Here is a 14233-nt window from a genome sequence, read left to right on the forward strand (position 1 = left end):
GCTTACACTCATTGATAAATTTGTAGTTTTCTGCCAAATTAGCATTATGTGGACCATCCTGTAAAAGACAGCTTCCTTTATATGTTATCCGTGATACTAATATGTATATATTTTCCTTAGATCAGCTCCTCACGTTCCAGACATGACCTGGACTAAGTAGAAAGCCTGCTCTTCCTTACCTGGGCATCTTACCTGGCTGACCTTTCCTAAACATCCTAGCACTAACAAACAAATAAGAATCTGGAATAGCTCCACATCATCCATGAACCATCCTATTCTGATAAACCTCAATATGAATCAAGTAGTGATAAACTGGAATATACATTGTACTATCTAGGTAGCTTGTCATAATTAATTAAATTCAGGAATATTGATCATATAGCTAATCACATGAAACTTGTTTATAAATAAACTTAAAGAAAAATCTACGAAAATAATTGGCAGGGTACGAGAATGGTTGCAGTTTTGTGTGTCACGTCAATAGATTTCTGCTGACAAGTTGGTGATGTCACGAAAATTGCATAAACCACGTGGGATTAGATATAAACAGCATCATTAAAATACTTGCCAAAATGTTTCCCTGAGAGGGAGAGAGAGAGAGAGAGAGAGAGAGAGAGAATCCCGTGCCCATGATCGTCGGGAGAAACCGGTTTAACTAGCAGCTGCACATGATCTCTTACAACGTGACGTGGTACACCAGTGAATCATGCACGCCTTTGGGAGACCTAACGCACCGATACTTTACAACCACTAAAATTAAACTATAACCTACACACTTCGCTTCATTAACTCGACTTAAAAATATTACTTTGATCCATATTCTATGGTATGGCTTGAAACAGCTCGATTTTTACGTTCTTTCACAGCAGCGGCGCAACAAGAGCATTGTGTAAGACTAGTACACAGGTGTCTGGTATCACGCTGGTATGGTGGGGCTGTGTATAATCCCTCTCTCTCTCTCTCTCTCTCTCTCCAATTAAATTTACAGATTTAAAGGTGGATAAGAAACTATTCCTTCTAGAAAATGTAAATATATTTCATTTAAATAATCTTTATGTACATATGAGATTAACAACAATACTGGAAAAGATTAAACCTCCCTGGGCTTGAAGCTTCTCCAAGGGTATTGAAGAATCCTGTCTGTATACTGCCCAACAGTCCCCAATTTTCATATTACTGTCAATGTAACATCCAATCATCAATTATTTCTACAACACATGCAATTCAATTCAACTGTACGTCATTAATTATGAGAATGTTGCGACTAAATTAAATTGCATAGGTTTATCATTATTGAAGTACCATTCTATTTTCAATTCATATCAAAGTTTTGATTTGTTACTTAATAATGGTTTTGTACATTAATGGCACTGTGTAACAAAAAATTTCTAATGGTTTGAGGTGAAAACTGTGGACAGTATACACACACCATGTTTCCACTGGCCTGCATGATGGTAGTGGTGGTGTTCAGGCTGCTCACAGGTGACACAGAGCTGCCAGCAGACCAGTCTTCACAGAGCAGTTTTTGTTTCATAACCCAAGTGTTCCCAATTATAGATACTATTGCATTGAAATCCATGTGATATGCCGTCTTCTATGCCTACACATATGATAACAAGAAAAAACCATATCACATAAAAAAATGGATGCATTAGTCACAATGTCACTTAATATTACCTATTGATTTTTTTCATTAGTTGATATCAGATATCAGACAGTAGTGCATACTATTACTTTCTCTTGATTTCTATGACTGACTCTGATGTTACAGCCATTATTCTGTAATTGTCTACACCTGCAGTGACAGTGTACTAGGACAAACACTTTACAAAGGTTCAAATGGTTAACTACCACTTTGTCTATACTGCTAGGGAAGGAGGGAGAACTCAAAAGAAACATCACACCTCCAAGGCTGGAGGAGTGACTGAAGATTACAATAACCCTTCAGAAACTTTTCTTCTTACGTACAATTGGTGTAAGTTCTTTCTAAATGAGAAACTTTCACTTATCTGAAGTTCAATGGCATATAACTGGTGTTTTTATGTGGCATGAGCTGGTGAGAAGTACCAATTGAGCTGCAGCAGTTATGACTCATGACAAAATCAATGAACTTACACTACATTTAGAAGACTCATACTATTGTCACACATCAATACAGGTGCTTCTGACAAGGTAAAATGGGAAGCATTCCACTATATAAAGATATCAGTTACTTAATATACTGTATATCATATCCTTGCATTACATCCAAGACAGAGTTGAAACTCTCAACCCACAAATAAGAGTGCAAATTGATCAAGTATACTGGACTCACTGGCTGGTAAGACCATCAAGCATAATGCAGAAAAAGCATATCAATTCTTGAAATAAAACTCAATTAAGACATGACAGTAACTCCCTTTGACCTGAATACTTCAATTACCATCATACTAAATGCAAAAGCAAAATATTTCATAAAGCTATGATGCTGTGCTAAACCCAACACCAGCAACCATGAGTGCAACATAAATACAGTTAGAATTGTTCAACATGAGCCTTGGATCAGTGTACCATAAGAGGTTTAACCATTTCTTAGTATTACTTGACATAAACATCTAAAAACAAGTGTTGACATGTTAATTATGACATCAAGCAAGTCAACGTATCACAACTGGTGAGGCAACAAGTTCTCCAGCGTACTACAAGTGGATGAAAATGCTGGAGACCACAGAGAATTTTGCAAAAACAGCAGGTCTCGCTTGCAATTATCACAATTTCAGCACCTCCTGGAAACATTCTAAGGCTGTTGCCCCTGCAACCAGCTCTATAAAAATATGTACATTAAAATATGTACATTATGGAAACTATGAATCTGTGGTTTTCATTAGGTAGACAGGATCACAAACTGTTAAAACTTGTTACCTGTTTCTGTTCACTTTGTTACACACACACACACACACACACACACACACACACACACACACACACACACACTCTCTCTCTCTCTCTCTCTCTCTCTCTCTCTCTCTCTCTCTGTTTTTCATGTTCCAGGATTTTTAGCTTTTCAATCACGATGACTTTTGAATCCTACGTATCTGACGGGGGGAACACATTCACTGTTATATTATTCAATCAGCTTCTTGAATCATAGCCTAGTCAATCCTTTAATTAAGCAGTGCTTTCCTAATTAATGTTGCTTCAGTTCCCACTATTGAGAAATTGACTAGAATGCATTCAAGAGAATAATATCTTCTTCACTCCTTCCTTCAGTAATTACATTCTACATCAATACAGTCAGAATCTTCACATCTACACAACAATCAGCTGCAGATTCTTACTACTGAGCTTTGGTATTACTTTTCATTTCACAAAATCTTTGGCTGATTCATTTTACACAAGAAGGTGTGGTCTCAATGGCTTGGTGTCTTCATACACTTAATGAAGTTTGTGAAAATGAGTTAAACTAAAACTGAAATAATAATTTAGTGAAGATGAGACTTGGAGTTGTTACTGCCTCAGCTCAAGACAGTGACATGTCCAATCTCACAATGAGCAACCTGTCAATAGTCGTACCAAAGGTGTCATTACCCACAAAAGACACAATGATGTCACAACCACCATTCAAACAGGGAGGCATACACATCTCACAAAACCTCATAAAATGCGATATCAAGACAGCTTTGAGGAAATACATCTTTGTCTATCAGTTATCTATCAAATGAGGTTGTGATACAAGCTGTTAAATCATTCATTCAAAGAACAGTTTCCTGAGCCATTCTATGTTGTTGCCTCAATCACAAGCAAAAACTAATAGAAGGAACAGAAGTGAACCAGGTAGTATGAACCTTCATTGACGAAATGGATATCTGTTTGGTGGAGGGGGTTGGAGTGCTGATGATGACATGACAGTAATAATGATGATGAAAGATTATCATTCTAAAAACAATAATATATCTATTTATCAGGCAGACTTCCCCTTGAGAGGGGGTGGGGCCAAAACAAAACATTTACACACCTACATTCACATGTAGTAGTAGCAGTAGTCGTAGTCGTAGTAGTAGTAGTAGTAGTAGTAGTAGTAGTAGTAGTAGTAGTAGTAGTAGTAATAATAATAATAATAATAATAATAATAATAATAATAATAATAATAATAATAATAATAATAATAATAATAATAATAATAATAAATAGTGATAATGACAGTCCTAGCTTTTCTCATTGTCAACAGGGGTGCCATTAGATTATTACACTGCACCTCATGCCTGTCTAGAAATAAGCTGACTAGACAGGCACATGTGGCTCCTACAACTTGTCAACTTTAAGAATGTTGAGAAGTAAAAGTATCTTAAAGGATGTGACCAAGATACTTGAGAAGCATTCTAAACATTAAGTGTTGCTGGAAGACTGTTGGATGGAGTCTACGCATTTCATCAAAGCAGCAAGTATGAAGAGCAACTTTAAAATGTGCCCGTGGTGAGAGAAATGATGTGTACTAGTGTTGTGTAAGCATGGCTACTACCTCTATAGGAAGATAAGCTGACGGAAGAGATAAATAAATGAGAATGTGTTAACATTTCATTTATTTGTGTGTGTATGTGTGAGAGAGAGAGAGAGAGAGAGAGAGAGAGAGAGAGAGAGAGAGAGAGAGAGAGAGAGAGAGAGAGAGAGAGAGAGAGAGAGAGAGAGAGAGAGAGAGAGAGAGAGAGAGAGAGAGAGAGAGAGAGAGAGAGAGAGAGAGAGAGAGAGAGAGAGAGAGAAAGTGTGGGTGACAGTTTCGGAAAGGAATGTCTATGAGAATGGTGAGGTGTTTGAAAGGTAGCAGTTGTGTCTTGCCATATTTTGCAAGTCCAGAAAACTTTTTTCTTCTCTCCTTGACATGACAGAGTTGGGTTTTATACAGGTACCTACTTGCTGGTACAAGACAAGGGTACAGAAGCTTACAAGAAAACAAAGAGCCAAGGATCAAGCTACAATTTTCCCACATGCAAAGTAAACCTGCAGTGAAGGAAATCCAACAAAGGATGAGCACTGGGTATTGTGTAGACTGTTGTGTCAATGTATATGTGGTTGTTTCTAAGGGATGCATGTTTGTTTTACAATTTATGCCTGAATCTAACCCTTCCATTCTACAAATAAAGACAAATAAAGACAGAGATCACTGACTTACAAGTATTCTTATGTATACTGTTATGATCATGATTAATACTGAAGATGAAGTGAGAGAAGGGAATGATTATATGTTTTCTAATAATATTTTCAGAACCATCTGCACAACTGTACTCATCACACTTGTTTCTAGAGGAAAATTGTGTAGATAAAGCTTCCAACTGCAATGAGCAGAACATCACCAACAAAGAAGTCAAGAAGTTGTACAACTCTCTCCTCAAATGATATTCAACTGAAGGCACGATCTGGACATTTAACAAAAGATTAAAACAAATGTCTTTTAGTTGTTACACTCTACCTATTGCTATTTGCCAAGAAAGTTATCATCTGCAGCTGCACAGCTCGCTGTCAGGGCTGGCATATGAAGACTCCGAAACCTTTCAACAGTTTTATTTGTGGTGGAGCCGAGAATGATGCGCTTTTCCCTTCCATCAGTCATGTTTGTACTGGACGATTCAAGTTCACTTCGGCTTTCTCTAACAACACTGTCTTTCCTCAGATCACTGTCCCAGTGTGGAGGTCCGCTCTCATTTCTATTAATTTTTGACAACTGGTGTTTGAACAACTCATAAATGCTCCAGGAGATGGCTGTTCCTGGCATTTGGTACAGAATGCGGGCTCGTATGCCTTTGAAAAATCCAGGGATACCATTCATTAAATATATGGTCCTAAGAGCACCAGTTATGCCCACCACTCTAGACTGTTGTAACTGGATGAGTGCAGATGTTTCCTGAGTGTTGAGAACAGTCTTGCACATGTCCAAGGGGGTGGTGCAGGCGGCGGCCACCGCCCCTGCTGCTGCCCCAGCTATTATGTGTGCTTTGGGGTTGTACTCTCTCTTCTTGTTGAGGATACTCTGGAACTTTTCATAGGTGACAATGTGGATGGCATGGAAAGGAACATTCATGGCCATCTGCGTGGTGAAGGAACGGTAGAACGACTTTATGCCTTCTCTTTGGTACATCTTACTTATGCAGTCAAAACAGGATGAGTATGGACTGTTGTACACCTGCATACGTTGTTTGATGACTGAAAAAAAAAAGGGTCCACACAATTCAGTCACATATCTTGCCACTTTCTTCAAAACAAATCTAAGATGGCAAAAGTGATATTGGAGTATAAGTATCACCTAACAGTGTACCAAACTGAACAAGTACCTACCATCAGCGGGAACCATGACAGCATCATGTAGAATTGTTGCTCCACAGCCAGCACCAGCTGTAGTGGGCATAAAGCATTAGAATTCTGACTCAATAAAACAATTCAAATTATAATACAAGATCTATTTCCTGAACACTGCTGGAAAATGTGGAGAAGCTGATGATGTTTACATACAGTAATACATAATTACACAAAAACTGTGAATTATAAGAAGCAACACTTACGTACCATTTACTAAATGGTTCTGAAGTTCATTATTTGAGCTAAACCTTGATTTTATCCCTTCATATGCTGAGAAGTAAAATGCATGTGCTGGTCCTGCTCCAATGATAACAGCACTAACTCCTCCCAGTGGCCGCATGACACCCTCCGAGCTCACCATCTTCACTAGACCTTCCCGGATGGTGCGGTATGATGCCTCAGGGGAAGGTGCCAAGCTCTGCATCCGTGTCTGTGCAATAAAATGGAACAACAAAACATTATTTCTTCATTGCAAGTGAAAATTAAAGAACTTTCATAATATAACAAGACATCAAAATGATCAGTCCCCAACAGCACACCACTTGTCTATACAACTGCGGACCATGTAGCACTATATGCACAAAAAATACAACATACTAAAAAACACGGCAGCACAGGGTGTCTGCCAAGTGGCACTCTGCCATGATGTTCATCCTCACTTTCTTGACCTTTTAGCCTATGGTATACACATCTTGCTCTAGTAACCTGCTAGCACTGCATATCCCGCCCACCCACACACACACATGTCCTTGACCCATATCCTTGGAACCCTTTTCCTTCCACAGGACTAAGACGAGATGTGCATGCTTTTCTTCTACCTACTTACCAAGATCTGTCAAGACTGAAAATTTTTCACCCTAACATCAAATGCATCTGGTAAATCAAGTGAAAATTTGGGCAACAGCAGAGCTCCATAAATACTCAGCAGCTTGTAAATCACACAAATGGATATATTGGCGTTATCTTTTCAAACTATAAAAAAAAATAAAAAAAAAATTTAAAAAATAAACGCCAGCCCTTTGAACAAAAGCCAGATTCAGTGTGCCATACCAACACACTGCTCTGTTTGACCAGTGTGTAGAACCACCACCCAACTCCCACTCACCCACACGGCTTAACTGCACAGAGGCTACTCAGGGGGCACACTGTCAATGGGATTAGTCACAACAATGGGAAGCTAACACAATTACTGGCAGAATTGTGTTCTGAGAGTCATGTTTTGCCAGGCCTTCCAGTCTTCTATCAAGTGTGTCTAAGACAAACCCTCCAGCACCTTCATACTTCACCATCCAATTACAGATTGCTTCATGTATCAAACCACATCTGATATCTATCTGGCTGGACGAAGTTAGATCAGCTTTCCCGACTTAAAATCTCCAGTTTTGGACGTGCCCTGAGGATCTGTCAAGGTGAGGGACATGAGGAGCTAGGGAGGCCGATTGCTACAGTTTACCTGGCCAGTCATGCAGAGGAAATTGTATGTGAAATACAAGCGTAGCTCAAATGTATGGGTGCGCCTATCTGTTAAACGTAATGTTAGCTAGGGGTTTGTCAGTATGAAGGACTGAGCTGTGTACTGTTTACAGGTTCTATTACCCAGAATAACATACACGTCTTACAGCCTCAGCTAAACACGACCGAACCTGCTCCCGGCAGAACAGGACCACGGTCCAGGGGTGCCTCACTCCTGGCGGCGGTGGTGCCCCGGTTGTGAGGTGCTGCACCACGGCACCCCTGCCGTGGGCTGTTCACACCACCCCGTCCACCACCTAACGCCCTCACCTACCCCTGCACCTTGTCGTCTTCCCTTCCCACACACACCACGTCGTTTCCCAGCTGCAAGCCGAGGACCTCACCTTCACAGAATCAATTGGGAACATTACGCAATGCTCCATTATTCCTGCCACTGCTCCGGCCGTCATGTGCACCCCCACGTCACTCGTAGGCAAGGACTCGTACTCATCAAACTCCATCTTGTGTTATTTTCTATCACTATTTGTCGTATATATCACTTATACTAAAGGATTCCTTTCGTTTTATGCGAAGTGAAAGTACACCAGGAGGGGCGCCAACCCTTCCTCTCTGACGGCCACTTGCAGACTGACCATAATCCATCTTATCGTTGTAGGGAACTCTTATCCAATATTGGCAGCTATCATCGCATCATTTTTCTTCAATCAAAAATTAAGTTACATTATTTAAGATAGAAATGAGTGGTGCTTAGTCCGATACTCATTTTTCAGTAAATAATATGAAACTACAGATGGCGCAGACTCCCCGTGACTGAAGCTACGTCTGTTTCGCTGCTACAACACAACCTGCCAACAGAAACAAAGTGTTATGTTAGGAAATCAGTTATACCAAAACCTTCAAAATATACTACATATATATTTAACATGTATGTCATAAAGTGACAAAACCTCGCATTGCAGGTACTTGTAATGAATGAAACAGACGGAGCTCCCGCCATCACGGCTGCCTTCTGCAAGACTTCACCTGGGTCTTATCTCCCAATAAGAAGCCAATCAACAAGGAAATATTGGAACAATTTAGAGACAATTATCGGACAGACATTACATCTCATTGGAAATATCTATTCCTTTATAAAATAGATAATATTTGGTAATACCTGAAACTAAACGACCATTGAAGCTGTTATTTTTGGTCTGCCGGGGGTTGGTGACACGTGCCAACCACCCATTCCATTGCTTCCTTTCCGAGGCCACCATGAGGGCTCTCTCTCTAGAGATCCTTGGGTGAGGAAAAATCCATTCTTCAGCTGCGAAAGCGTGAACTTTACAGAGGATCTGTCAAGTCATGGTGACAGGTATCAGGCTAGCGTCCTATGTGGCCACGTATCTCTGCAAAGTATTCCTATCTAATCATTACACTCCTCACAGGGTGAGATGCGCACATCTTAAAATGTCTGTAACAAAAATAACGCTTGCGACTGTCACCTGAATCCAGTGAAAAGTTGCCCCATGACATAAACTTATGAAGTACAGCCTCACAAGTAATTTCTTTTGTAAAATTGCACAGACCTAAGTACTGCAGAGATAGAACTTGTCACATCTCTTTGAGTCCCAGAGATATAGTATTTATCCAGAAAATCTCTCTCTCTCTCTCTCTCTCTCTCTCTCTCTCTCTCTCTCTCTCTCTCTCTCTCTCTCTCTCTCTCTCATTTTGATTTTTTTTTTTTATCTCAAACCTACAATCCAGCTTATGCTGAACCGTCACAAAACTCTGAGACACAAATCACATTTATGATACCACTGATTACTTAAAATTTAACATTCACTCTTATCTCAAACACAACAGATTGAACAAACAGTTTTCATTTGCAGATATCTTCCATGAGCGGCAGGATGGAATAATTGTTTAAAATACCAGTAGGTCAGCGGTGAGGTAATGACATGCAGGGGTGCAAGGACGAGATACGGGTTAAGAAAGTGTCCCAGCTGCTCCCCGGCTCATGACTCTGACATAATATTGATCCTTACTAAAGATAGGCAGTGAAGATGTCACCTGAGACCCGCTGGTGTTTAATCAAGACCTCCTGGGATATGCTAATTGTTTAATTGTTATCTATCTTATTAATATACTGCATGTGGTTATAATAATATAACGTATGTTTCTCAGGAAATCCAAGTAGGTAAATATGTGTTCCCGTCATTGTCTTTCTATTTCTTCTACCTGTCTTTAATGTCCGAATTGCTCTTGTCGAAACAGATATGGTAGTAATAAAATGCTACAAGTGTAGTTTACTACTACTACTACTACTACTACTACTACTACTACTATTATTATTATTACTACTACTACTACTACTACTACTACTACTACTGCTGCTGCTGCTGCTGCTGTTGGTGCTGCTGGTGCTACTGCTTCTGTTGCTGCTGCTGCTGGTGTAGTAGTAGTAGTAGTAGTAGTAGAACAGCAGGAATAGTAGCAACTACTACTACTACTACTGCTATTATTACTACTACTGCTACTTTTACTACTGCTACTACTACTACTACTACTACTACTACTACTACTACTACTACTACTACTATTACTACTACTACTACTACTACTACTACTGTTACTACTACTATTAATAATAAAAATAATAATAATAATAATAAGATGAAGAAGAAGAATGATAATAAGAACAATAATAACTCTTACTATTATTATTATTATTATTATTATTATTATTATTGTTGTTGTTGTTGTTGTTGTTGTTGATGCTATTATCATCATTATTATAATGGTATAATCCCTACATGTAATTTCATACAAGCAAAATCTTTAGTGACATTCCATAATTATCAGTGCTGTAAGACTGTTTATGGTGATGGATAAGGAAGGGAAGTTCCAGCAGGATTTGTTTGGTCAAAATGTAACGATATATTCATAAATGGGTTACTTTTTTTTTTTTTTTTAAGGGAAGCATTTTTCTTTGTTTCACACACACACACACACACACACACACACACACACACACACACAGAGTTTATTGGTGTCACTATTTTTTTTTCCATCACTCTCCTGCTTGCAACCCACACATCCAACCAGAGCTAATCCAAATAATACACTAATTAATAGTTTTTTTTTTTTTTTCCTGTTTTACTTTGTAATTTTCCTGTTTTCGAGTTTACACTGTACATGTCAGACAGCAAACTCCATGAAACTGATGCTGGTACAGTAAAGAAAGGGAGGGGATCCATGATAAATGTTATATTAGTGGCCGCCACGACACACCCAGCCAGCCAACTCGCACCGGGCATACCAACACCTTGCACAACACACCCATCAACTTACACCAGGCAACAAAACACACTCTCAATTGTACAACCTCATGATGCGCGCCTGTCATTATGAAGTTAACTCATGTCCTCGCAAGCTGAATGATTAACTTTCCTTCCATCTCCTCCCTGATTTCTCATTCTGTTGGTAGCCCTGCCGCTGGTGATGGCAGACAACAGCGCAGACCTGATCTAACCATTGATTTGTTTCATTCTCCGAAATTCCTAATACTTTGTCTATTTATTCCTTTGACATGGAAGTATTTACGTCTCCCTTGCACCTCTATTGGCTACTGAACCAAACAAAGACTGGAATAGGCTTAAATCTCAGTGAATTCCTCATGAAGAGATATCTACCCACCCTTCCCCAATGAACATTCTTCCATATGGCGCACGGCTTTTGTAACCGCCGTGGTCTAGTGCATCCCTTTCATGTATACACACAGTCCTGTATCCCTAATGTTACAGGACTATTTCAGTAGAAGCGGCACATATGACGTGCAGGCCGCCAGCTGAAGGTCACGTTGCTGGTGGTGCTAGCGAGGGGCCCCAGGCAATAACACATTCCCCAATAATTGTCGGATAAATAAAAATAAACCCCAAGCCGTATTAGACAACACTCACAGACCCAGTTATGACATACAGAGTCCATGACATCATCTTCGGTATTATCTACATACTTCATGACTCATGAACCACGTATGACAGAAAACATTGGGTATGGCGTTGCTGAATCGAATTCTGCATAACATGGAGGAGTGACGGAAAAGACAACCTTGTGCATGGCTTAGTCCACGGGAAGTAGGAATATGTACACCGAATACTCTGAAGCTGCATTGCTACACTATGACTGAAACGTTGTGACGCGAGGATGGTGGAAATCCCTGTTCTCTTTTCTTGGAGGTTGGAGGTGGAAGTCCCGATGCCCGTCAAACAAGCACTGGGCAGTGGGCACGGAGTAACATCCAGGGAACACGTCAGGATAACAATTATTTTGTTATCAGATGAATAAATGAATTGTTTATTATTATTATTATTATTATTATTATTATTATTATTATTATTATTATTATTATTGTCGTTGTTGTTGTTGTTGTTGTTGTTGTTGTTGTTGTTGTTGTTATTGTTGTTGTTAATATTATTATTATTACTATTATTATTTGAGTCGCTATCATATAGCGAACAATCACATATAAAGCAGGCGCTTTAATCATGCATAACTTTTCTGATGCCAGGCCGTGTTCCTCACAAAGGTGTATCAAGACCTGTTTACGCGGCTTCACATGAAGCCTTCCATTTTTCCCGGAATGTTCTCCAACGGTGACCTCTCCCGTCAATTCCCAAGCCACACGCAAAATTTTCCTAGAATGTTTTTCTCTTCGGCGTCCAGTCAAACTTGGTGGAGAGGCTGTTATGCTGCGGATTAACGATCAAGTATACGGATTACACTACCGATGATATACAGAATGTCACAAAAAAAATAATAGAAAGCCACGAAGAGAGAGGCTGATCATTTGAAGCGCCGAGGCGTCACGGACATGCTGCGGCGCAGCTCAAGGTCACGAAATGAATGCTCAGCAGAGGAATCCTAAAACGTTTCAGGGCACACTCCAGAATTATATGCGATCTGCTGCTAGACTTAGAGGAATTATGATCGGCGTGATACATTGTAAATGTTGCATTCAAGACCATACTTCTCGGAAGCTGTGTAGTATGAACGTTCGCTGCATGTCAAGAAGGCGGATGAGTTGTAGCAGTGTATGTGCCGTGTGCGTGCATGTGTATATGTGTGTGTGTGCATTGATCTGTAGATGTTGAGATGTCATGTCTTCTTTTTTTTTTTTTTTCTGTGTGTGTACTGCATGTGCATCAAGTGTGCACAATCCGTATTTTGTATGGTTTGTGTTCAAATTCTTAACTTTTTTTTTTTTTTATTCTTCTTTTTTTTTTTTTTGGGGGGGGGGGGATAATGGCCGAAGGTTTTCCTGATCTGCTGGCAACTCCGCCTCATTGCCCGAAACGTTCTCACAGTCACAGTCGCATGCTCATGTTTTCCTAAGTGAAAGTGAAACCCTCGAGCGACTCGTAAATAAATACATACATAAACTGGATGGAAGATATTATCGCGGCTAAGAGGTTGTTTCCTTTAATATCAGAGTTTATTATTATTATTATTAGTAGTAGTAGTAGTAGTAACTGGATGGAAGATATTATCGCGGCTAAGAGATTGTTTTCTTTAATATTAGAGTTTATTATTATTATTATTAGTAGTAGTAGTAGTAGTAGTAGTAGTAGTAGTAGTAGTAGTTAAAAAAATAGATAAATAAATAAAATAAATTTTTCATGGCTACATTAATAACCAAACAGTCTCTGAGTGAGCCTTTAAGTTCTCGTAGTGCCATGTCAGCTAAACTCTAAGATTAGCGGCATTATTATGACACCGAAGCATTGTGAAAGTAAAACAAGGATAGTAACGCCGCGGGAATCCAAGGCCCTAAGGGAGGGAGGCCCTGGCAGAAACACGACGTCATTGGCAGCAGACTAGCGGGGAGCGTTCACTGCGGCATGGCGGTAGGCTAGGGTACGTTAGGCCTTGGGTTTCACGTTTAGGGGTACACAATGAACTGTCGCGATCTTGTTGACGTTGAGGTCCGGTTAGATACAACTGTATGATAATGATAATATTGACACACACACACACACACACACATAAGCATGAACTGACAGAAATATATCTAAATCGATGATATCCTTGTTTTGAAATTCGTTTGGCTGTTTTAGTAGACACAATAGAAGTAGATAGTAATATTCACACACACACACACACACAAACACACACACGAGAAAGTGAATCGGCAAAGATAATGATCTGAATAATGATGTCGATATTCCTATTGTTATGTACTGTGTTAGTGGTTTAGAAAATATCCCCCTGACGGTGCCGCGTGTTGGCATTCGCTGCCCCTGTCATGGGTGGAAGGGGGTCTGTAATTGTCGTGCCATGGTCCACATGCAGGATACATAAGTACACATGCGAATACATAGACTATATATAGGGAAATATGTTACATTATAACTGCGAGTTTACTTGAAAATGCTGGAACTCGAGTACACAC

At 39.6% G+C, this 14233-nt stretch overlaps 1 protein-coding gene across 1 annotated transcript; it reads right to left on the reverse strand.

Moving 5' to 3' along the window:
- Window positions 1-1015: 1015 nt before the first annotated feature.
- On the reverse strand, window positions 1016-8601 carry LOC135093550 (mitoferrin-1-like). The gene is made up of 4 exons (XM_063992903.1): window positions 8184-8601; window positions 6535-6757; window positions 6307-6363; window positions 1016-6174 (listed from the first exon to the last, which is right to left on the reverse strand). The coding sequence occupies exons 1-4, from the start codon at window positions 8298-8300 to the stop codon at window positions 5450-5452; spliced, it is 1122 nt and encodes a 373-aa protein (XP_063848973.1). The 5' UTR covers window positions 8301-8601; the 3' UTR covers window positions 1016-5449.
- Window positions 8602-14233: the final 5632 nt, after the last annotated feature.

The sequence above is a fragment of the Scylla paramamosain genome, chromosome 43 (genome assembly GCF_035594125.1).
Source record: "Scylla paramamosain isolate STU-SP2022 chromosome 43, ASM3559412v1, whole genome shotgun sequence".
NCBI lineage: Eukaryota > Metazoa > Arthropoda > Malacostraca > Decapoda > Portunidae > Scylla > Scylla paramamosain.

What these genes read in the sequence shown, in the direction of transcription:
- LOC135093550 (XM_063992903.1), bottom strand. Translation starts at nt 8,300, where the DNA reads ATGGAGTTTGATGAGTACGAGTCCTTGCCTACGAGTGACGTGGGGGTG. An exon ending in TCAGAACCATTTAGTAAATG is followed by an intron (nt 6,364 to 6,534) that starts GTACGTAAGTGT and finishes TGCCCACTACAG; the next exon opens with CTGGTGCTGGCTGTGGAGCA. An exon ending in TGTCATGGTTCCCGCTGATG is followed by an intron (nt 6,175 to 6,306) that starts GTAGGTACTTGT and finishes TTTTTTTTTCAG; the next exon opens with TCATCAAACAACGTATGCAG.